We start from the raw sequence: 25,227 nt of genomic DNA on the forward strand, positions 1-25,227 counted from the left end.
TTTTCTTATCAGTAAAATAGGGATGACAATCCCAATGCTACTTGCTTTACAAGGTTGTTGTGAAGAACTAATGAAAAAATGGTTTCAAAAGCACGTAATCAGATAACAAGGATTATTAAGGAAAAATGTGCTGTTTTCTACCTTTCTCAGAGGGAAAACTGAGATCCTGATTAATACAATGTGCTTATTACAAAGGACACAGGACATTAGAGCCTCCCATTACTAGTTAGCCCCCTAAGGGTTCGAATACTCCATTTTTGAGTAACGACTCTAGTGAATATTCGCTAGAATCGCTTCTACTTTGCCTCTTCTCCCTTTGGCTCCTCTTACTATCGAATGCAACCTTTAAACATTACTGTAATGCAATCTTCTTGGGGGAAGTGAAAGTGCTTATATTTATTCCAAAAGACTAATGACACTAAGAGGCTGGGATAAGAAGAATAAACTGAATCCTCAGAAATGCATGTCTGGAGTCCTGAAACATTAAGAGAGTAGTTGGTACAATATCCTAGAAAACATATCCTCTTTGAGTTCCGAGAAACTGCACAAGAGCATCGACCAGTGACATGAAGCGGTGCTGTCCTATAGGACTTTCTGTGATGCCAGGTATGTTCTGTGCCATCTAACGGGTAGCCGTTAGCCACATGTGGCTCTTCACACTTGAAATGTGGCCAGCGTGACTGAAGAGTTGCATTTTTGTTTGTAGTTTTTATTAAATTTAAATAGACACATGTGGCCAGCAGTGACTATACTGGATAATGCAATATCCAGAGGCTGTAAAGATTCTGGTGTTTCTAGAAATTCTTGAGAGAAAAATAATATGTGGTAGAAAAATCTACAAGGCTGTGGAAACTTCCTTTCACAAAGTAATCATAATAGGCCATCCCCTGAAGCAAGGAAAAGCAGAAGAAATTCTTCATATGTTATATTAAGAAAAAAAATTTAGTTATAAATTATCACTTATATACTAACAACAGCAATAATAATTATTAACATTATATAGCTATTTTTAAGTGTTTACTATATTCCAGATGTTGTGCTAATCATTTCAATAAAACCATCTTCTTAAATCTTCCTCCTCCCCAGTATGACACCCCTTTTTCACTAATGAGGAAATAATACCGAGAGAGGTTGAGTAACTTTCTAAAAGGTTATAATCAGTAGAAAAGCCAGGATCTGAACTCAAACTATGCTCTTAATTACACTGACCCTCTGCAAAAAAAAAAAAAAAAAAAAAAAAAAAAGAGAAAAATATTCATAAGAAACCTTACAATGCTTCTAACATAAAATAACCCGACTTAGATATTCTACCCACTTTACTACAGTAAAAATTGAAGCACTGATGCTTATTAGCTTGATCTGAACACTGAATTAATATTAAACATAGTCTGGGATTCAATGAGGCAAAACTAGATTAAATGGAGGATGTCCATAGGTACCATGTTTTAAATATTCATAGAGCTTGGAAAACACAAAAGAAGTAATGCAAGTACATGTACATATCAATGAGAGAGAGAGAGACAGAGAGAGAGACAGAGAGAGTGGGGAGGAAGGGAAGAGGAGAGCAGGAAAGGAGGGATGCTTCTCTCAGAAATAGAAACTGGAAAATAGACAAAAGAAGCATCAGATGTACTTCTGAAAACCCATTAAGACAAGACAGAACTCTTTCAATGTTAGATGGCAGTTGTGATTTTAATAAACTGCAATCCTATGCTGATATGCACAGAGATCAAAAAGGAAAAGCTGGGAGCGGGACACCTGCCCCACTGTGGTCATGGAGGACAACCCACAGGAGGCAGGAGACAGACAAGGGACTAGGCTGGGAGGTACCAGTGATTAGCCACTCTCTCTTATTAGCAACTATTCCTAGGGCCTTTTAGCTGATGAACTGATTCTCTGCCTCCAGCTCTCCTTCATTTACTTTTACTCTGTTCCGAGATAAGTGTGAAGAGATGGTAATATCCCTCTGGGATGATCTGCCAGAAGAGGGGGAAGGGGAAGCAAACTAGGCAATCCCTTTTTCAAAGACAGCAATAAATCCTGTCTTGTGCATGCAGCAGATGTGAACAAAGAAGATGTAACAGATCTCTCCTTGGCAATCATCCCTGCCCCCACTCCCTCTGTAGCAATTATATGTTTCTGCACGTGCACACAGAGAGAAGAACCCCAGAGAACATCAGTATTTCCTTTAACAAGCAAAGCAGTTGGCAATGAATGGCTAATGAAAATGCAGAGAAGCCGTAACTCCCTCTGTCTTGCAGGCACTCCCAGTAGACTACAACTGTGTACAATGTGTACCCTTTCCAGAGGTGTGATCCAGAGCATAAGAGAGGTTAATTCTTTCTACAAAGCTTCTGGCTCATGTTTCTTGATCAGGGAAGAAGTTTAGTGGTACCAGTGGTGCTACATCATACTTCCTGGCAGACATAAATGGATCTGAGGTCATGAAATAAGTAACGCACCACCACCACCATGGTCATTCCCATCATCTCCGGAAAGAAGGTGGTAACAATCCTGGATGATCTACTCTGCCAGTCAGAACACTTTGGAGGTAGAGTTTTATGTTCACATCTAGATCCTATACTCTGAATGCGACACAGGCACACAACTTTATTCAAAGGAAAGCAACAAGGATACTAAAAGTTTAAGAAACTGTCGAGGTTTAACCAGGAGAAGAGAAGACTCAAAGGAAACAGGAGAGCTGTTTGCAAATACCTGCCATGTCCTCATGTAGAGGAGAGATGAAATTTGCTCTACCTGTTCAACATTACCCCAAGGGACAGAACTAGGACTGGTGGGTGGAAGCTACAGGGAGACAGGCTTCAGCTCATTACCAGGAAGACCTTTCTGGTAGTCAGAGGTATCCAACCATCGGGTGAATTCTGGGGAAGGTAAGGTATGAATCTGCCATCATTGAGGGAATGGAAGCAAAGGTAAGATAACCTCTTAGTGGAGATATTACATCATGAAAAGAAGGAAGGAGATTAGACTAGGTAACCTTAAAAGGCCTTTCCAAATCTAAGGTCCTACAATTTAAGGGGTTATGGACCTCCTGCTTTCATCATCTCAACACTGTACAACTTTAAGTTCGTAGCATAGATGGTATATGTGTCTGTATATCTGTATCTGTATCTATAGCTATGGCTGCATCTCCACAATACCAACTTTCTCTCTGAAGCCTTACAGAAGTGTGATATGGGGGCCCAAGAAATAGCACCATCATCTTCCTTCCTTTCTGCTTCTTCATCTACCACATACTGGCACCACGGCAGGCAGTTTACATAACTTATCTCCAATCTTTGAGAGTCAAGTTCAGCTAGGCTATCATGAGACTGAGTCAGTAACACATCATCTCTGGTTTTTGCTTTCCTCATTTGAAAAATAAAGAGTCTGAACTTGACTCATGATCTGTAAGGTCGCTTTTAAGTTTTATGCCATTGTAAGTCTACGGGCAGTAGCAGCAGCAAGGTAACAGCCCAATTAGTTCCTCCACATCCACCACAGCTTAAAACCAGGCAGAAAACCTGAAATATCTCTTTTCTTTGAAATAATGAACACCGTGTGCCGCTTTTCCTTTACATAGTAAATACAGTCTTGAAAATTTAGTGTAAATGGAATTTTCTGTAAAAAATGAAGTCTACTTTAAGCACACCAAGATGGCTAGTTAAAAGAAATCTTTATTAAAATAAGCTCAGTGTTTGACTGCAAAGTAACTTGTTCTATAAATTTGGGACTTTATACATTGGATTTTCTCATATACTACTTTGTATTCCATCCACGTCATCCAGGCCAGTCACATTGGAGTCTTTTCCTTTGTGCTTGGTAATCAGTCAGATGGTATACTATAGAATTACAGGTTTGGAAGGAATAGTAGAACCCATTTAGTTCAATGCCTCCTCCTGTCCTGCCTCCAATTCCACCAACCCTATCCAGTGCCTGAATCTTCTTCTTAACATCCCTACCAAAACTCTGCTTATGCCTCCATTGATGAAGATGCCATATCTTCCCAGGAAGTTCCTTCCATTCTTGGCTGTGGATCTTGGCCTTAGGAAAGGGATTCTCGGTATTTTTTCTATCTCAATAACCACGAGGGAATCCCAGCATACTTTCATTAGTAATGGGAGTTTTATCTACAGCTGAACTTTTAAAAGAGGTCTCTCAAGAGAGCAAGAGAGTAATGGGAGGAAAACTTTCCCTTTTCATTTGGTATACTTCTGTTGCCAAATTTTTCACAGTGTATATATATAACTTTAATACATACATACATTAAAAAGAAGTGGTCCACGGGGGGTAAATGTTTATCACAGCAGTGGTAGGGAGTTAGACAGGAACAAATCCCTTAGGGGAACAAGACAGAAAGAGAGAGAATGGCATGTGTTTGATGTGACACCTCCATGGACTCTAAAAATGTACTGGGTGTGTGTGGGGGGGGGGGGCGGTAATTTTTGAAATGTCACCTACCTCCTTGAAAATCACTGCTAATCTCTACTTCCATTGAGTACGCCTGCCCTTTAGGCACTTGGGGGCAGCTTTCAAGCATGCAGGGAAAGTTAACTGCTTTATGGTCTCATCAAGATGAAATTCAATGACTAGCTATATAACATGTCTCACTGTATAATGTATCTATCTGCTCCTGTTCTCTCCCATTCGACCTAATCCACAGCATATTGTTCTGATTGGACACTCTGCCTTCTGACATCACTCCTCTATGGTTTGTTTATTTTCTCTTTACCATGAAGGGTTAGCATACTTCCTAATTATTCAGATTAATTACCTTATTGCAAGCTCAAGGGTATTTTTTACCAAATATCCCTAGATGTCTCTCTTCTGTTTTGAAGATTCTGCAGCAATCTTGCCTGGATTCAGATTCGGTTCTATCACTTACTAGCTGTATAACATTGGCCAAGTAACTTAACCCCCTGTACTTTTGTTTCCTCATCTGCAAAATAAAGACAATTACAGCAATAAGCTGATATAGGTGCTGGAAGAATTAAACAGGACACACATAAAGGCATTTAGACCAGTACTTGGTCATCGAAGACACTCATCAATGTTAATTTGCATTGTTGCCTCCTTCTTCGGTGTCATCAGCAAACTCGCGCCCTGCCACTAATTATGAAACCCTCTTACTACAGACGCAGAACATTTACTTGGCGATTTCTTTCTACTGGTCTTCTAGGTTCCCTCTTAATCAATCCAAAGCATTCTTGACATTTCATCTCTTCAACATAGCTCTCCCTGATGAACTGGATTAAAGAAGAATTTCTCACTTAGCATACCTACTACTATAGCCTGTTGGTTTTTTTTTTTTTTTTAATATTTATTTCTTTATTTTGAGAGAGATTAGGAGAGAGCATGCATACACGCATGCATGCACGAGCAGGGGAGAAGCAAAAAGAGAGGGAGAGAAAGAATTCCAAGCAGGCTCCATGCTCTCAGCACACAGCCCTGATGTGGTGGTGGTGGTGGGGGGGGGGGGGGGCTCAACCTCAGAAACTGTGAGATCACGCCCTGAGCTGAAATCAAGAGTCGGTTGCTTAAATGACTGAGCCACCCAGGTGCCCCAACTACAGCCTGTCTTCATTAAATTATGATACACACTCATGCTTCACCAATTTGTGTTCCTTTTCTTTTCAAACCTCTATTCAAAACCCATCTCTTAGAGCAGGGTTTGGAAAATTTCTTCTGTAAAGGGCCAGAGAGTAAATAATTTCAGTTTTATGGGACATATAGTTTCTGTTGCAGCTTCTCAACTCTGCCACTGTAGCATGAAAGCAGCCATAGGCAACACATTAACAATGAACAATGGAAAGGCTTATGTTCCAAAAAGCCTTTATTTACAAAAATAGGCAGCAGACAGGATTGGACCTATGAGCCACAGTTTGTCAATCTCTGATATAGAGGAATCCTTCCCTAAATAATTCTGCCTATGATCATCTCTCTGTTCTACTTCAAGCATGTACTATACTTATTTATAAGCTTGTAAGTATTTGTATGTGGTCAGTCTCCCACTTAGACTAATGCACAGATCCTTTAAGAAGAGCTATTCTTTAAAGAAAATGTATCTAAGCCTAGGAGTGATGTGGGGTGTTAAGGACACAAAGACAAAGAAGTCCTAGCCTATGCTCACAAAGAACTCACAGATTAGTAGGATAGATAGCGATTCAATTACATAATCATAACACAACATGACTTTCTCTCTAATACAGATTTGATATACAAAATGCTCTGGGAAAACAGAAAGGAATGATTAACTTTGCTTGGGGAATTGAGGAAAGCTTCACAGAGATGAAGTTGAGCTAGGATTGGCAGAAGGAAGATGAATAGGCATTTTAGGCAAAGGGAATATAGTACAAAGGTACTAAGGCATGGAAATGGACAGTGTGTTTGGACAAGAGCCAGCAGCTTGTTACAGATGGAAAAGGGTAGGGTAGGCTACGGGGATGAAGTGGGATAAGAACAGAAAAGCAGGCAAACAGCAAACAAAGAGCCTCATCTGCCATTCTAAGGCAATGGTATCATCTCAAAGATTATGTTAGACATTCAATATCAAGATCTGACTTATTAATGGTATTTTATATCCATAAAAGAGTTCTAACTTTTTTCACAGACTTTTACATACATTATTTCCAATGTTCATACACTTTCCATACTTACATGCCTTCTAAATTCTGACACTGATCATGAACTTGTAATGTAGTGAGAAGAATGAGATTTAAAGGCAAAAGATCTAGGACTGACTCTTCCAGCACATAGTAACAAGATTTTGAATAAGTCCCTTTGTTCAAATGCCTCACTGTTTCCATAAAACAGGAATAGTGACAGTACCTACTTCACAAGATTACTGTAAAGACTGTGTTAAGACAATTCTGTGAAGAGTACTTTGCAAACTATAAAGAGTTGTATAAATGACACACAAGGCTTATTAAAATCGTAGGATAAGTTGGCAAGAAACGGTAGGATTCTTTTATTCCCTCTAATTGCTTTTTGTGACACATACATTCATATACAGCCTAACAGAGTGAAATATTTCCGTTATGTATAAATACAGGTTCTGACCTTTCCGAAGATCTGATTTTTGCATGGTACCATCAGCTATATCAAATAGGAAACCGTTCCTCCTTAGTGAGATGGAGAAATCTAGAAGCAAAAGATAGAAAAAATTAGAAATGTAAACTACTGTAGAAGACATGCAGTGAAATTAGATTTTTATCAGAGGAAACCAACAGGCTGGACAACCAGACAGGGCTTCCCAAGGACAGCAATTTGGATAGGTTTTCAATTATCAAGACCCTTCCCTAAGTTTTGTGGGTTCAGAACACAGATTCTGTTAAAACCAGAACAGATTCTTGAGGGCAGTTCTATAGGTCATTAAACAATGATGAGTAGGTAAATTAGAATGCTAACTTACTAATTTACTGTGAGAAATATAACGGTCACGAGGAGTAAAATATTGTAAGCTGGAAACTATAAAACATTGCTGACAGAAATTAAAAAATAAATAAATAAATGGAATTCTTTCATGAGCTGAAAGACTAACATTGTTAAGATGACAATACTACCGAAAGTGATTTACAGACTAAATGCAATCCCTCTCAAAATCACATGGAATTTCAAAGGACCCCAAATAGCTGAAACGGTTTTGAAAATGAAGAATAAAGTTGGAAGATTCACATTTCTTTATTTCAAAACTTACTACAAAGCTAGAGTAATCAGTGTGGTATTGGCGTAAGGACAGACATATAGATCAATGGAATAGAACAAAGGGCCGAGAAACAAACTCTGATATATATGGTCAAATGATTTTTTGAGAAAAGTGCCAAAACCATTTAATGGGGAAAGGATATTCTTTTCAACAAATGATGCTGGGAAAACTGGATACCTTATAGTGTATAAAAAAAATAAACTCAAAATGCATCAAAGACCTAAACACAAGAGCTAAGATTAAAAAACTCTTAGAACAGAAGGGAAAATCATCATGACACTGGGTTTGACAATGATTCTTGGATATAATACATAAACCACAGGCAATGAAAAAAAAAAACAGACAAATTAGATTTCATCAAAATGAAAAACATTTGCGCATCAGAAGATACTGTCGTGAGAGTGAGAGACAACCTACAGAATGGGAGAAAATACTGGCAAATTATATATCCAATAAGGGATTAACATCTAGAGTACATAAAGAACTCCTTTAATTCCACAACAAAAAGCCCTCAAACAACCCGATTAAAAAACAGGCAAGGGACTTGAATAGACATTTCTCCATTTAGCTCTACAGACCGCCAATAAGCACTCGAAAAGATACTCAGCATCATTAATCAATAATAATGCGAATCAACAACACAATGAGATACCACTTCACACCCATTCAGGTGGTTATCATAAAGGAAGAAAAGAAAAGAAAAATAACAAGTGTTGCCAAGATATGGGGAAATTAGAACCCTTGTGAACTGCTCCTAGGAATGAAAAGTGATGTAGATGCTGTGAAAAATCTCAAAAGGATAAACATAAAATTACCATATGATCCAGCAACCCCACTCCTGGGTATTGTCCAAAAGAACCGAAAGCAGGGACTAAATGCACACTAACGTTCAGAGAAATATCATTCACGATAGCCAAAGGATAGGAACAATCCAAGTATCCATCAGTAAATAAATGGATAAATAAATGTATACATTTAAATACACAATATACAAATAAACACACAATGGAGTATTACTCAGCCATAAAAAGGAATAAAATCTGACACTTGCTACAACATAGACACATCCTGAAAACATTATTCTAAGTGAAATAAGCCAAACTGCAAAAGCACAAATATTGTATGATTCCACTAATACTTGTTAACTAGGCAAATTCACAGAGATGCAACATAGAACAGAAGAACGAGGGGCAGGGCAGAGAAGGGAATGGAGAGTTACAATTTAATGGGTACAGAGTTTCTGCCTGGGATGATCAAAAAGTTCTGGAGACAGATAGTAGTGAAGGCTACACAACATTGTAAATATACTTAATGCCTTAAAATGGTTACAACGGTAAATTTTACGATACATATATTTTACCACAAAGACGGGGGGGGGGGGGGGGGTGGGGGGGGGGAAGGAAGAAAGAAGAAAAAAGAAACAAGTAACAGGTGGATCTGCATCAAGGTTTGACAGTCCCATTCAACCATCGCACAAGAGGAACACAAAAAGCTTCACAGAGACTTAAAAGAAATTAAGAAATTAAGTCATAGCATTCCTTTTCCTGGGTAATCTTAGATGCAACCAGCCATCAACTTTCTTTATGACCTCCCATTTTGCAGGTTTCCAAGCTATCTTCTGATAAACACATCCTCTCTTTGGATAACCTTACTATCTATATACAGCATGTGGTACAGATGAGCTTTGGGTTTGAATAACAACTTTGTCACCAGCTTCGCAAATTGGGACAAGTTGCTACATGTCTCTGAGCCACAATTTCTGCACCTCTAATGTGGAAATTATAGTGTCTATGCCAAGGGGTTTGTGAGGGTTGAATGGCATTATCTATTTTAATGAATGGATATAAGTAAGTATCTGATAACGAGGGGACCCTTCTCCACCTCCCTCACTTTTTGTCCATCAGGTTCCTGCCTCTAGCTCCATCGGCATCCGTACAAACATCGCCACAGCTCTCTGCATTAGAGGGTCTTGCTAGTATCTCTGTCAGAAGCCTTTTCTCCAAAACCAATGACATCCAAAAGACCAAAAGCAAATGGAGACAAATTCATTTTCTGTCCATCTCACAAAACTCTCCTACAGGAATCTACTACCCTCCCTAAGGGCAGAGATATTTTATATCCCACACATTGGCTATATTAGAAAAAGTAACTTGGCGTTTTTTAAATTGAATTTTCAACAATTCTAAGTTTTCTGTAACAGGATCTTGCATAAATTTCCAAATATATAAGTCCTATTTCTATACTTATAGTACAAAACAGTAAGGTACAAACAGTAAGTATGGTTCTCTTTCAGTGATAAGTACCCAAGCAAAATATACAAGGTGTACAGGGTGCGATAATGACTATTTCAAAGCCTGCTATACTATAATTGGCTTGTATTAAAAGTGCCAGAAGTAAAAGAATAATTGTACAATGTTCCGCTATGAAAAAAACCCAATAATGAAGTTGATCTGATGTCAGGCAAAATTATATTATACAAATCAGAAAAAAAAGCCTGTTTAATTTCCACTTAAAAAGCAAAACATCAAGTAATGATCAGAGAATAACATCATATCAAAATTCATATTCCTGAGGTGCCTGGGTGGCTCAGTCAGTTAAGCATCCAACTCTTAATTACCGCTCAGGTCATGATCTCACAGTTCATGAGATCGAGCCCCGCTTTGGGGGAGCCTGCTTGGGATTCCCTCTCTTCCTTTCTCTCTGTCGCTCCCCTGCTTGCTCTCTCTTTCCCTCAAAATAAATAAATAAACATTAAAAAAAAATTCATATTCCTGATTTCCTCCTAAATCACCACAGTCAGATGTTCAATTTCATCTTATCTGACTGACCTAAACTCCTTCAGCTGCACCCATTGGGATTACCATCGTATTTATTTATTAATCACGTCTAGGGATAAGACTGGAATCAGGAGACAGAGAACCAAGGCAGAACAAAGAAACTGAAAGGTTACAAGGAAAAGAGGCTAGGATCATTTTGTTAAATAGACATTCACATTGTTAACTTAGGGAACTATAATAGGAGAAGGGAATCAACTATGTGCTGGGCTCTGTGCTAAGCACTTCAAAAATGACTTTTTATTGAAATATAATATGGATACTGAAAAGTACATAAATCCTAAGTATGAAGCTCAGTGAGCTTTCTACAGTGTGTCTCCCAATCAAGAAAGAGTTTGTTACTGGCACCCGAAGAGGCAGTCCTTCGTGTCCTCTCCCAAGTCACCACTGCACCCAAGAGGAAACTGTCTTGACTTCTGTCATTGTAGATTAGTTTGGCCTGCTTTGAACTTCGTACGAATACTACTATATCCCATGCCCCCTTTCATGTCCGCTTCCTTCCACTCAACACTTTGTTTTGAGAAGTTCATCCATGCTGCCCCAGCAGGCACTTTTACCTTCGTTACTTGATTTAAATAACCCAACAATTCTGGTATTTCCCATTTAGCTCAAAAACAAAACAAAACAAAAAAACAACACGAAAACAAAAACCAAACAAACAAACAAAACTGAGGCTCTGAAGTTAACTGAGATTAAGTAAGACATCCAAGGTCACACAGCTACTAAATGGAAAGGCTAAAATTAAAGACTGTCTAATATGAAAGTCCATGCTCTTTTTGGTTCCATTATGCTTGCTTGTTGTATTTAAAACCAACAGAAAGTCACTCCCTTCCCTGGTTTACTTATCATAGGCCGTATACACGTATTGAGGCTTGGCAAACAGTCAAGTACTACGCAAGCGTGAGGAAGTACTGGTAGCACAAGGAAGGAGCTACCTAAGTGCAGTGACTTTTAAAGTTTTTATGGTTGTGATCCACAGGCTTAACTCTAGGCATTTTTATACAATATGCATTCCTAAAACCTTGCACTTTGTAAAAATTATGCACTAAAAATGGCCTTGTGGGAAAAACAATGTTATGAATATACTAAAAAGCCCATGGAACTCTGTATTCTCCACACACACAAACACACACACACACACACACACACACACACACGCAGATCTGAGTCATTAAGAAAAGGTTAAATTCAGCTCAATAAACTAAATTAAAAAGAAAGGGTACAATTCATTTTAGAATAATTTCCAACTAAAATGATTTTTAAAAATAAAGACTTAATGTGTAATTGAACAAACCTGTAGCTATGCAGAACATTAAGCTTCTAAGAATGACTTATTTCCCCAAGGTTTCCTGGAGTGAAGATTTGAATGCACATCACCATCTGCAGACAGGAAACACTTAATAAAAGCTTTACATGGTGGGAAAATTAAAATCTGAGGTCAGATTCGTATGGCTTTGGGGACCGGTAAGAGACTATTAACCCATTTACCACTTTTTAACTGTTCACACGACCCAAGCTGATCTTTGAAAACCGTCTGTTACCAGATACCAGAGATCTCAAGATCAACTTAGAATTAAGTTAATAAAATTAGAGTCTAATAATTTAGAGTCCTGTATAGAAAACTACCTTCCTCAGACGTAGAGCCCTGAGAGTCAATTAAATCTTCACCTGCTTAGGTCACATAATTTGGGCTCACTGACACAGTGGTATCTATAAACCATTCTATAACCACCCCCAAAGTCTCAGGTTCTTAGCCTAAAAGAAATGAGTTATGACTCCCTGGCATTGTTCAGGGTCTTGTATGAATCTTACAGAATTACAAGCCTGGGGCAATTATGGCTTCTCTGTAAGAAGAAAGCTGCAACTTAGACTCAAACTTGGCCTGGTTCATTCCATGTCACCAAGGAGTCACTTCCACTGGGCTTCAAATTCTTCACCAGAAAACCAGGGGGTTACAACTCTACACTGCATTCCCAGGCAGGTCCCATATTTACCATAAACAAGCTACATGCTTGTTTCCCCATCAACCACCTCAACAAGCATCTGATTTTATGGCTTCATAGAAAATCCTAATGAGGGGCGCCTGGGTGGTGCAGTCGGTTAAGCGTCCGACTTCAGCCAGGTCACGATCTCGCGGTCCGTGAGTTCGAGCCCCTCGCCAGGCTCTGGGCTGATGGCTCGGAGCCTGGAGCCTGTTTCCGATTCTGTGTCTCCCTCTCTCTCTGCCCCTCCCCCGTTCATGCTCTGTCTCTCTCTGTCCCAAAAATAAATAAAAAATGTTGAAAAAAAAAATTAAAAAAAAAAAAAAAAAGAAAATCCTAATGTTACTGAAATATGGGAAATTTATCAAGTGATATCAGTTGTCTTCCTGTGAGCTCCTCAGGCAACTGTCCCAACTCCCATTTCTGGCTGGGAATCTTTGAGACTACCTCTTTCTTCCCTGCATCAGTAAGGCCAGAGACTACAAAGGGGCTTCCAATGGAATGTGTCTTATACAAGTCAAACAGTACAGCAATCTCAGGAAAGGGCTCTCTTCCCCTAGAAAGCAAACTTGACTGAAAGGGCATGCAATAATCTTTGAGATGTAGTATGAAGCTAAGGTGTATGATAAACTAAAAAAAAAAATATTTGGGGATGGGGCACCTGGGTGGCTCAGTCTGTTAAGCGTTAGACTCTTGATTTCAGCTCAAGTCAAGATCTCATGGTTCGTGGGATGGAGCCCTGTGTTGTGCTCTGTGCTGACAGCAAGGAGACAGCAAGGAGCCTGCTTGGGACTCTCTCTCTCTCCCTCTCTCTGCTCCTCCCCTGCTTGTGCTCACATGTGCACATACTGTCTCACTTTCTCAAAATAAATAAGTAAACATTAAAAAAACATTTGGGGATGATAAAGAATACATATACAAACATTCCACACAGCAAAGGCAGAAGAGTGGTGCCATTTGCTAACAGTCATTCTGTTTTTACTAGGAACTTTCTTTAACAAGTCAGAAAACCTTTCCATAGAACCACAGAGCCAGCAGGAACCAAGAGGCATGAGAAGAAAAATATGCATGTCCAGTTTCACTTCAGAGATAAAAGTTAGTGATAGCTTAGCTTTTTGAGTGGTTTTTTTTTTTTAATCTTAGAAATTTAGCTTTTAGGACACAAGATGCCTTTCTCAACTTCCTCAGCTTTTGACCCAGCAATTCATTCCTTAATTAAAATCTAATTTTTCTTTATTTTGAGTCCCTGGGGTTCACTGGGCCAGGACTAGTGGCAGATTTTATTTCAGAGAACAGTCTTATATGGTGGTACTAGTTCAGAGAGCCCCAGAGATTTATTTCACCAAGATCACTGATGGGTGTAAAACCCGGGCAATACTCTAACACAGAGCGGTGACTTGTAACTTTTTTTTCCCACCCTGACATACCTGAAGAGTACAAAACCCTCTTATCAGTGACAGCAGGCTCAGTAAAGGCACTGATTTTGGGCAAGAGAGTAGAAGGCAGCTCTTATTTGATGGGAAGAGAGGCTTCACTGAAGGTGTTTGGAATCTCCAAGGGTATTTGTGCAATTGGGAAAAACACCTCCCTCAGTCTAAGGGCTTCTTCCACTGCCCTGCCCCTGACCCAGGGTCTTGAGCAGGGCCATCCAAAAGAAATATAATTCAAGATATTTATGTCATTTTAAGCTTCTAGTAGTCACATTTTAAAAAGTAAAAACAGAAAGAAAAAAGAGATGGAAATAATTTAATAATGTATTTTATTTAACCCAGTATACTGAAATATTATCATTTCAGCCAGTAATTATCATAAATTTTTTTCAGCCAGTAATCATTATAAAAATCAATTAAAATGCTTTATATTCTTCTATTAAGTCTTCAAAATCTAGTGTGTATTTACAATTATAGATTATCTCAATTCAGATGCTAAATTTTCATCAGAATTATTTGATTTGAATTTAAATTTCATAAAATTTAAAGTTGAAATAGAAGATTCACATACCCAAGATATTCAAAACATACTTTAAAATTTCCCAATAACTGTATTGAGAATCAGTTTTTAAATTTACACATAATTAAAGTTAAATAAAATTTACAATTCAGTACTTCAGTCCCACTAACCATGTGGCTATCGTATTAGACCACCCATGTTTAGAAGGCGTACATTATTAACTTAAATATTAAGTACTTAATATGTTCTAAGCACTTTACTTGCAATAAGTTGTTCAATTCTCACAATCCAATAATAAGGTAGGTATTATTATCTTCATTTTATTGATGAGAAAATCCAGAGAGATGTCTCACAATTTGCCCAAAATTACACAGTTAGTAAATGGTGGAGCTGGGATTCAAAGCAAGGTAACTGAGCCGATTTCTTGTCTCTAAGGCTCGGGGTTTTCCAGGAAAACTAGACTATTTATACACCCCAGGCATAAGTGCAATCTTCTGTCTCGGGTTAGAGGCTCTCAGCACTGGCTGATTTTCTCCATCATATGGCCCTGTCCTGGTTATTTGCTAATGTAGGTTAGATCATGTCACTCCTCTGCTTAAAACCTCCCAAATGCTCCTCCTAGCACTTAAATCCAAGTCCTTTACCCTGACCCACATCATCATCCTACATGACCTGACCCCTCCCCTTCTAGCCCTCCTCCATTACAGTGCTCATCCTTACCACTGCTCCAGCCACACCATCCTCCTCTGCTCCAGATTCAGGCCAAACTCCTCACTATCTGAGGGCCTTTGCACTACCTGGAAGGCTCTACCCCGTATTCACATGGCTGGCTTCTTACCACTCAGGTCTCCACTTAAATGTCATCTCTTCCCTGACCACTTTATCTAAAGTAGTCACCCAGGGACGTCTGGGTGGCTCAGTCAGTTAAATGTCCGACTTTGGCTCAGGCCATGATCTCGTGGTTCATGAGTTCAAGCCCCGCATCGGGATCTCTACTGTTAGCATGGAGCCTACTTCAGATCCTCTGTACACACACACATTCTCTCTCTCTCTCTCTCTCTCTCTCTCTCTCTCTCTCTCTCTCTCTGATAGACAGAGAGACAGAGAGACAGACAGAGAGAGACAGAGAGAGACAGAGAGAGAGAGATAGTACGGGCATCTGGGTGGCTCAGTCGGTTAATCATCCAACTTCGGCTCAGGTCAGGATCTTGCTGTTCATGGGTTCTAGCCCTGAGTCAGGGTCTGCGTTGAAAGCTTGGAGCCTGCTTCAATTCTCCCTCTCTCTCTGCCTCTCCCTGTTCACACTCTGTCTCTCTCTCTGTCTCTCAAAAATAAATAAACATTTAAAAAACAAATAGTCACCCAGACTCCCTCTATCATACCACTCTTAGTTCTCCACAGCAGTGAGCACCATTTAGTATTTCTTTGTCTATTTATTCGTCTGCTCCACTGGGGCTTTATCTGTGTTATCCATTCAGCACTATATCCCAGCACTTGGAATAGCGCCTGGTATAGAGGAGGCACTCAGTTAAGTATCTTTGAATGAAATGAATGAGTGCTAATCATTAAGAAAAAACAAAAACATAAAATTTTAAAATTACATAACCGGAACACAGTGACTGCTTTCTGAATTTAAAAAAACATTTGGATGGTTTGTAAGTAGAACTTATAGGTGATTTATGAGGGAAACAGTTTAAGGCCAATCTCTCAAAATGAAACAAAACAAGCTGGGTCCTTTAGTATATAGAAGTCAGTCTCAAATCTGACAGGATCATTACCAACAGGTAATGAGAGGGTGAAGGGGGTTGAGACACATAATTATGACTATAACTTAGCTTCTCAAAGACTTTTCTGAATACAGTCCGCACAGCTCATTAAGGAAATCCACCTGACACTTGGCACAGCCCTGGAAAATAGGGAAGGGCTGCAGAATCGTTGCAGAATTTCTGTAACATATAATCTCAACGTGGCTATGTAATGGAGAAAATCAATCAACGCTGAGACGCTGTAGCCAAACAAAGGTAACGGGGAGGGCATACTAAATTTACCGGCAGGGCATACTAAGTAGGCCACTGTCCTGGGGAAAAACCGGCACTCAGAAACAAAACATGGGTGTTGATGGAAGTGCTGACACACCTGGGCTCTGAGGATCGCCGCGGGCACCCCTGCTCCGGGCAAACAAAGCTTCTGGCTGCAGTGTTCGCTAACAAGCACAGAATGTACACTATCGTTTCTGATTTAATTTTAAAGATACTTTCAAAAGAGAAAGAGACAATAAGGATGACTATAAATGCCCACTCTAAATGTGACACTGAAAAAAGACTAACTGAAGGCATTCTCAGGAAAATGCGTTGGGATGATTTAAGATTGGGAACAATAATGTAGGAGCACAAATAGTGCAAACAGAAGGAGCAAAAACAGATTCAAATAATGAATAACTCAGTAAAAAATTTTTCATGGGTACAAAGAACTGTAAATAAGAAAAGTGTAATTTAATTACAAATATTTGAAATATATTTGCACTCCTGGTTTCCAAATTCGTTTTAAAAAACCTGATTCAGGGGCGCCTGGGTGGCTCAGTCGGTTAAGCGTCCGACTTCGGCTCAGGTCACGATCTCGCGGTCCGTGAGTTCGAGCCCCGCGTCGGGCTCTGGGCTGATGGCTCAGAGCCTGGAGCCTGCTTCTGATTCTGTGTCTCCCACTCTCTCTGACCCTCCCCCGTTCATGCTCTGTCTCTCTCTGTCTCAAAAATAAATAAACTTAAAAAAAAAAAAATTAAAAAAAAAAAAAACCTGATTCAGAAAACTCCTAAAGAATTATCCGAAAAATTTCAATATAGCTGGATGGGTAGAGGGACAGATAAATAGGAAAGTCACATTTACAAGTAATGGTAAAATTTAGGCGGCGGACATAAGGGTTTTTACCGCAAAGCCTTTTCAACTTTGTTGTATATGCTTAACATTTTTCGTAAGTAAAAATAAACTTGAAAATATCTCAAAGAAGCTGCTGTCTCAAAGCTTAACATGAGGCAATAGTGAAAAGGTAGGTGGTGTCATAGAAAGAATGAACATTGTTTTTTAGTACTTCTACATATAATGACCATTCATCACAACAAACCTGAGGGGTATGTGGCATTATCTTCATTACATACCCTACACTATGCCACGTGCGTGCGCACACGCACGTACACACACACATACACACACACACACACGAGGCTCAAAGAGTACTTTAACAAAGTCAACTTGGATATCAGTGAATATTAAGCCTGGGATCAAAATATTCATATACACTTAAAAATCTACCTAAAATCTTGGGGCGCCTGGGTGGCTCAGTCAGTCGAACGTCTGACTTCAGCTCAGGTCATGATCTCATGGTTGGTGGGTTCGAGCCCCACATCGGGCTCTGTGCTGACAACTCAGAGCCTGGAACCTGCTTCAGATTCTGTGTCTTCTTTCTCTGTCCCTCCCCCACTTACGCTCTGTCTCTCTCTCTCTCAAAAGTAAACATTAAAAAAAAATCTACCAAGGGGCGCCTGGGTGGCTCAGTTGGTTAAAAAAAAAAATCTACCTAAAATCTTAATCCATCTTTATTATTTATTTTCCACAGATATCCAAGAAAGTGAAGCACTTTAAAAATAATGAGAACATGTGAAATATACTTTTTAAGACAATGTTTTTACAAGACATTATACAAAATATAATGGACTTCCAGTTTCAAAGTCCTTTATAATTTTTTTTTTTTTTTAAGAGAGAGAGAGTGTGTGCACAGGAGCACAGGGAAGGGGTAGAGGGAAAGGGAGACAGAGAGAATCTTAAGCAGGCTCCACACCCAGTGAGAAGCCCAATGTGGGGCTTGATCTCACAACCCTGAGATCATGACTTGAGCCAAAATCAAGAGTCAAACACTTAATCAAATGAGCCACCCAGGCACCCCCAAAGTTCTTTATAACTTTCAATGCTAACTGACCGACACACTATCTTATTTGTATTACATTATTTGTGTACATCTTTTACAGTTCTTTTAATGCTGTAATTCCCTTAAAATTAGGATCCATATCTGACTCATTTCTACATTTTTTATAATAATACTTTGAATGGTAGTTTAGTGAATGTTTACTTAAGGAAACAATGTGATCTTCACAAAAGATATGCAAGGTGACTAGGACACCTGTTCACATTATTCTTATTAAACACTTGAAGAAACAGAGGCAGAGTAAACTCTGATCCTATGTTTTAGCAAAAAAGCTCCTTTTTTGAACTAGGGTTCCAGTCTTTTCCTACTGCACCAATGACTCAAAAAAGACATTAAACCTGATTCATTCTCCAACTCGGAGTCTGGCAGGATGTCCAAAGGAAAAAGCTTCAGTTATGTTAATTTTTAAGTGCTGAGAAATGCTGAAAGATGGATCCTAATGTAAGTAAAAAAAGGTTTGTAAACCTCTTGATTTCTTTATTAGGACCATGATAGAAACAAAATGAAAGTGCTTCTTGAAAATTCTAAACTTGGTTATAAGTTACCTAAAACTCAACAAAACCAGAAGTTGATATATAACAGCTAACATTTATACTCAGCTCTTTGGGCCAATTCTATGTGTACATGTTATTTCATATGACTTTCCATAATACACAGTGAGAGATTATTATTACTCCCACTTCACGGATGAGGAAATTTCAGAGTTAGAGAGTTAGCAGGTGACTGAACAGGGATTCCAAACAATCTAGGTCACGCTCTTTGCAGTATACTATGTTGTTGCTTGCTTGCACAAAACTAGTCAATAGCTTTCTAACTGGTCTCTCTCTACCTCCACTCTGTCATGTGCGTGGCAACTGGCGTAATCCCTTTAAAATAAGAATTCCATCGGGGCACCTAGGTGGCTCAGTCGGTTAAGCATCCGACTTCGGCTCAGGTCATGATCTCGCAGTCCATGAGTTCAAGCCCCACATCAGGATCTGTGCTGACAGTTCAGAGCCTGAAGCCTGTTTCAGATTCTGTGTCTCCCTCTCTCTCTCTCTGCCCCTCCCCCACTCACACTCTGTCTCTCTGTCTCTGAGAAATGAATAAACCTTAAAAAAAAGTTTTTTATAAGAATTTCATCATGTTGCTTCTCCGCTTCAAATCCTTCAATGGAGCCATGTAGCCTGGAGAATGAAAAGCACCAAAGTCCTTGGCGTTGCATACATAGCCTTTCAAATCCTAAATTCTTTAAGATTTGGCCCCTGACTATTTCTCTAGCTTCATCTAACCATCTTCTCCTTCCCCTTACCTTCTTCCCTTAAGTTATTCTAAATGACCTGCAGTCCCTCAACTCATCTGCAAGTCCCTTTTCCCATTATACACACCACTTGTCAACTTAACAACCCATCCTTCAAAATTTAACTCAGCAATCAATGACTCTCCTCTTCCTCAGTCCTCTCAGCTCTTTTCCCTAGATGATCATTTTCCTTTCTCTTCTATGTTGATATCTGGCTCGTATTTGCAGCGTTTAAATGCTGTATTACAGTTATTTGTACAATTATTTGTACATACCTTTCCTGCCTATTTGATGGAGAATCCCTAAGGGATGTCTTAGTCACCTTTACATCCCTAGGGTCTAATACAGTGCCTGACAGTAGCAGGCATCAGATACATACATGTTTGTTGAGCTGAATTCAAATAAACTCACTTAGGAAGGACACAAATGTTAACACAGGATTTGGATTTTGCAAAATATAAATAAAGGGGAAAAAAATAAGCCTTAAACTCTGTAACAGAATTGTGCATAACAATGGCAACTGCCCTGAAGGTCCCTGCTAGCACTCTGTGCCCCAGCTGGGCCTCCAGAAGGTTCATTACTTTCATATTATCACTGTGGCAATTTATTAATGAGCTCAACACAAGCAAGACAAATTGAAATGACAGTCCTGGCAGCTAACATCTCTTATTTATCACTAGAGCTAGTCTCTCACTAGCAGGGCCATGGATAAGCCTTCTTCAATGCAAAACAATATTTACAGAGTATCTTCTAAGAGACCTACAAACACTGTGGTTGGCACTAAGGGGAATCCAAAAAGTGTAGGTCCTCATTAGGATGAGAAAAGAATGTGTTCTCGAAAAATAACTCAAAACTGAAAAACATAGATATCCATTAGAAGTGATGGTAAAAGACTCATGTAATTCATCATTTATGGGTCAATTACCTCTCTAAGGGCTAATTGAAGTACCACTGGGGTTCCTCGTGCTTCACCCTGACGGAGGCAGTGTGCATGAGAAAGAAACCAAGAACCAGTATTAGGCATTCTGGCAGAAGGAAGGTTGTGAAAACTAAAGCCACCACCCCTCCAAAAGTTTGAAGGCTTTTTGGTACCACAGCATTCCTACCAATGGTTTCAAGTTGCTCTCCTGAGATAAAACAAAGGCAAATCATAAGCTGTTAACATTTAAGAGTAAACTTTAAGTGCAACTAGACATAAATATGGTTTCAAAAAGATAAAGAGCCTGGGTGGCTCAGTCAGTTAAGCGTCTGCCTCCTGCTTTCAGCTCAGGTCATGATCTCAACTGTGCGTGAGTTCAGGCCCCGTGTGGGACTCTGCCCTGACGGTGCAGAGCCTGCTTGGGACTCTCTCTCTCTCCCTCTCTCTCTGCCGCTCCCCAACTCACGCTGTCTCTGTCTCTCTCCCTCTCTCAAAAATAAATAAACGTCAAAAACAATTGAAAAAAGAAAAGATAAACGGAAGTAGCAAGAAACCCCGTGGATACGGGCAGATACTACACACACACCATCTTTCACTGGTGAGTCTAGTCTTTCCACGGAACCCCGACTGGACATCTTTGGGCTACCATAACAAAGTACACCAACTGGATGTAATAAGCAAAAGAAATTTATTCTCTCACAGTTCTAGAGGCTAGATGTCTGAAATCAGGGTGTTGGGTGTTGGCAGAGTCAATGCTCTCTCTGAAGCCTGCAGGTAAAGATACCTCCTTGACTCTTTCAGCTTCTGGTAGCCTCAGAAAACTAATAGATCTGGGTCCTGACAGGAGGGGGGTCCTGCTCTAACAAATAGTTAGAAATGAGAAAGTGGCTTTGGAATTGGGTAATGGATAGAGGCTTAATAGAAAAAAAAAACCAAAAAACCTAGATTGCCTGGGAGATGTTTAGTAGAAATACGAACATTAAAGATACTTCTGGTGAGGTTCTAGAAATGATGAGCATGTGATTGGACACTGGAGGAAAAGCAATTCTTGTTACAAAGTGGCAGAAAACTTGTCTGAATTGCGTTTAGTCATTGGGTAAACTCTTGTAAGTGATAAACCTGGATATTTAGCTGAGAAAATTTGCGAAGTGTTGAAGTGTGGCCTAGTTTCTCCTTGGTGCTTATAGTAAAATATGAGCAAAGATAAATTGAGGAATGAACTGTTAGGCAAGAAGGAACCAGCACTGGATGATTTGGAAAATTCTCTGCCTAACCAGACTCCATGCTCTGGAAATAGGGCCAAGGGTGTGGTGTGGCTGGACAATCCTTTGCCTGTGACTCATAGATACAATCAACCATCTAGCTATTCCATAGCTAGGAACAGAGATAGGGTTATCCAGGAAAGATCTGGACGCTCTTATCAGATGGTCTGAATCCTCATGAACTGCATGAAAGCCTGACAAGGTTTTTGAGAATTTATACCAGCAGAATATACCAGTCTGGATGGAAGGGAACAAAGACTGAACAAAATGAATGACACCAAGGGCAAAGCCACAGATGCAGAGGCCTGGGCCAATGGAACCCTCGAGGTGTGAAAGGGTGGGGCTGCCCTGTTAGGCCAGAGGACAGAGCACCTGGTCACAGAGGATTATTGTCAGGCCTCGAAATCTAATGGAATCTGCCCTGATGTGAATTAGACCAGTGACCCTTTTATTCCCTCTGTTTGCTCCCCTTTGTAATGGAAGTGTCTTTCCTACAGTTGTCCTACCTTGTATCTTGGAAGCAGGTAACTTGTTTTCTATGTTTCACAGGTACACAGATGGAGAATTTCGTACCAGGATGGACCATACCAGGGTCTCGCATGTACCTGATTTAGAAAATGTGATTTGGGACTTTGAGTTGACTGTATTTATATGAGATTCTGGACTTAAAAGTTAATGCTGGAACGGGTTAAAACTTTGGAAGGATATTGGGATGGAGCGAAAGCAGTCTGCACAACAGAAGGTCATGAATTTTGAGGGGCCAGAGGGTGGACCATTATGTGTTAAATTCACCGTTCATGTTATGGGTTGGATTCACCAAAATTATGTACTCTTGGTACCTCTGAATATGACAATATTTGGAAATTGTAGATATAGTTAAGCTAAATGAGGTCACGGGGTAAGCCCTCATCCAATAGGACTGGTGTCCCTCTAAGAAGAGGAAAACAACATGTGGAGACAGACACATGCAGGGAGAACACCACATGATGACAGGCAGAGATTGGGGTGATGGAGCTGCAAGTCAAGGAATGTCAAGGATTGACAGCCACCGCAAGCTAGGAAGAGACTGTATTCAGTCTCAGAGGGAGCATGGCACAGCTGACACCTTGATTTTACAGTTCTACCCTCCAGACTGTGAGACAATAAATTTCCATTGTTATAAATCACCCTTTTGTGGTATTTTGTTACAGCAGTCCTAAGAAACTGAAGATACTTAGTACGAACTAACATATATTCAAGACTTACTATATACAAGGTACTGTGTTAAGTGTCTTGTACCTCATGAGGAAAAGAAATAAAATAACTTTCTATACACTACTCTTAACCATTATACTAAACTTTCTCTCAGGTACCATATGCTGTATAATAATTTGATCTTTGTCCTAAGTTCTTGGCATAGAACTTCTAGTAAAAGGCGAAAGATTTATGCGATCTGAAGAGAAACCAGAGTATTGGCACAGAACTTCTAAAACCCCTGGAATTTTCCAAGTGACAGGGATATCTTTGTTATTCATAAGCCCCTTGGATCACACATGAGTGTGTGCTAATGAGATGACTCAGGATGGGGGCTGGGTGCCAGAAAGATCAATCACCAGATTAGAGGACTGGGGCTGTGGGCCAGCCCACCTTCGGGGTCTATATAAAAAAGCCCCAATCAACACTGTGAACACTGATGCTCAGCAGAACTTGCTAACTGGTAAACACATCAATGTGCCAGGAGGATGCCCTGATTCCCTGGAGAGAGGGCATGGAAGCTCTGTTTGGGATTCTTCCAGACCTCACCCTACAGGTGTCTTCGTTTGGCTATACCTGATTTGTATCTTTTATAATAGGCCTATAATCATAATTATGGCCCTTTCCTGAGTTCTGAGTTGCTCTAGTGAACTACTGAACCTGAGAGGGAGGTCACAGGAACCATCAGATTTGCAGCCAGTTGGTTAGAAGTGTTGGTGGCCTGAGGACCCTCACCTGAGGTTGGATCTGAAGTGGGGGCAGTCTTGTCGGGAACCGTGTTCCCTTAAGTCTACGCGATCTGACACTAACTCCAGGTGGTTAGCGTCAGAACTGAATTGATTATACCACGTGGTGTCAGAACAGTTGGGTTAAAACAGAACACCATAACTGAATCCTATGGTGGCCTGGTATACCCGACAGTGACCAGTGACAGAAAACAGAAAATATGCTATATAAGAAAAAAGTCATCTGGTCTTTTAGCTATTTGACTTTCATGTATTATTCCTTCATACATTATATATCAATCAACACTCTTAAGCTTTTTCTCATATGCAAAATCAGGCTTTTCATTATTTCACTTGAGAAATACTGATTTTGAGCTAATGTGTAAAGAAAGGCATGTCCACGAGGGAAGCGTTGGGGCATTTGCTAGGTATCTGGGGATTGAGGCTCATTTGCTCATGCAAGGCAACGACACAGTCCTCAGCTGGAGGACTCCTTGCCCGGCTCAGTCACTCCTCACTGACCTCACAGAGTGGCAGGCACCACCGGGTTGTGGACAGGCAGCAGTTGGGGGATGTCGCGAGGGGGTGTGTACATGTGTTTGGAGGGACTGCTTCCAACTCCTCAACTCATGAAATAATAATAGTTAATTTCCCCCCAAGTGTTTTTTATATGAACTAATTAAGCCTTATAAGTAATTAAAATACAACGTGACTTTAAATGAGCCAATTTAAAGTCAACATGTGCCATAACTGATTCAAGTAAGAATCTATTTTGGCGGTGGTAATTTTTTATATGTGTCCTTTCAAACTAGACTCTAAGCTCTGAGAAAGCAGGAACTATATAGCTGTCTCCATCTCAAAGCCCAGCTTACTTGGATATGAAAAAAGGGGCAGGTTGAGGGCATACAATTTGTTAACAAATGTTCATGTGACTTCTAAATGCCAAGCTCATATTAGAGGCTAGGAATACAAGAAGAAAAGATGGTCATTTTTGATAAGAGCTCATAATTTAAAGGAGTCCAAAATAAAAGTTCATGTCTTCTTACTGGAACTTTCTTTGCGCTATTTTTTTGGAAATCTGAACAAAGTAAACTGGTATGTAAGAAGAAAAGGAGGCCATGAGACACAGTCATTCCCTTTCTGATGCCATCTCAACATGGGCTGGAGTCAGGCCTACTTCACCAACTTTTGGTGTAGTAGGCATAGCTGCAGCCTTGTCAAGACAAACATGGAGTAAACTCTGCATCTGATGCTTCACAGACCTGTGGCCTTAGGTAAATTAATCTCCTTACCCTCACCTTCTTCAACTGTCACACGAGGATGGATAAGGTCATTTGTTGGCCAACACTGCAGATTAAATAAA

General features: G+C 39.9%; 1 protein-coding gene across 5 annotated transcripts in view; it reads right to left on the reverse strand.

Moving 5' to 3' along the window:
* Window positions 1-25,227, reverse strand: part of SCMH1 (Scm polycomb group protein homolog 1) — a 186,519-nt gene that overhangs the window by 139,721 nt on the left and 21,571 nt on the right. For 2 of the 5 annotated variants that reach the window (XM_007077375.3, XM_042996799.1), the window contains exons 1-2: window positions 11,834-11,915; window positions 7,060-7,140 (exon numbers count right to left, since the gene is read on the reverse strand). In XM_007077375.3, coding sequence (XP_007077437.1) covers window positions 7,060-7,140; window positions 11,834-11,852 — 100 coding nt within the window. In that variant the 5' untranslated portion in view covers window positions 11,853-11,915. Of the gene's footprint in view, window positions 1-4,774; window positions 4,940-7,059; window positions 7,146-11,833; window positions 11,916-25,227 lie in introns of those variants that run through there. The other 3 variants (XM_042996795.1, XM_042996793.1, XM_042996794.1) reach the window with 3 other exon arrangements.

The sequence above is a fragment of the Panthera tigris genome, chromosome C1 (assembly GCF_018350195.1).
Source record: "Panthera tigris isolate Pti1 chromosome C1, P.tigris_Pti1_mat1.1, whole genome shotgun sequence".
Lineage (NCBI taxonomy): Eukaryota > Metazoa > Chordata > Mammalia > Carnivora > Felidae > Panthera > Panthera tigris.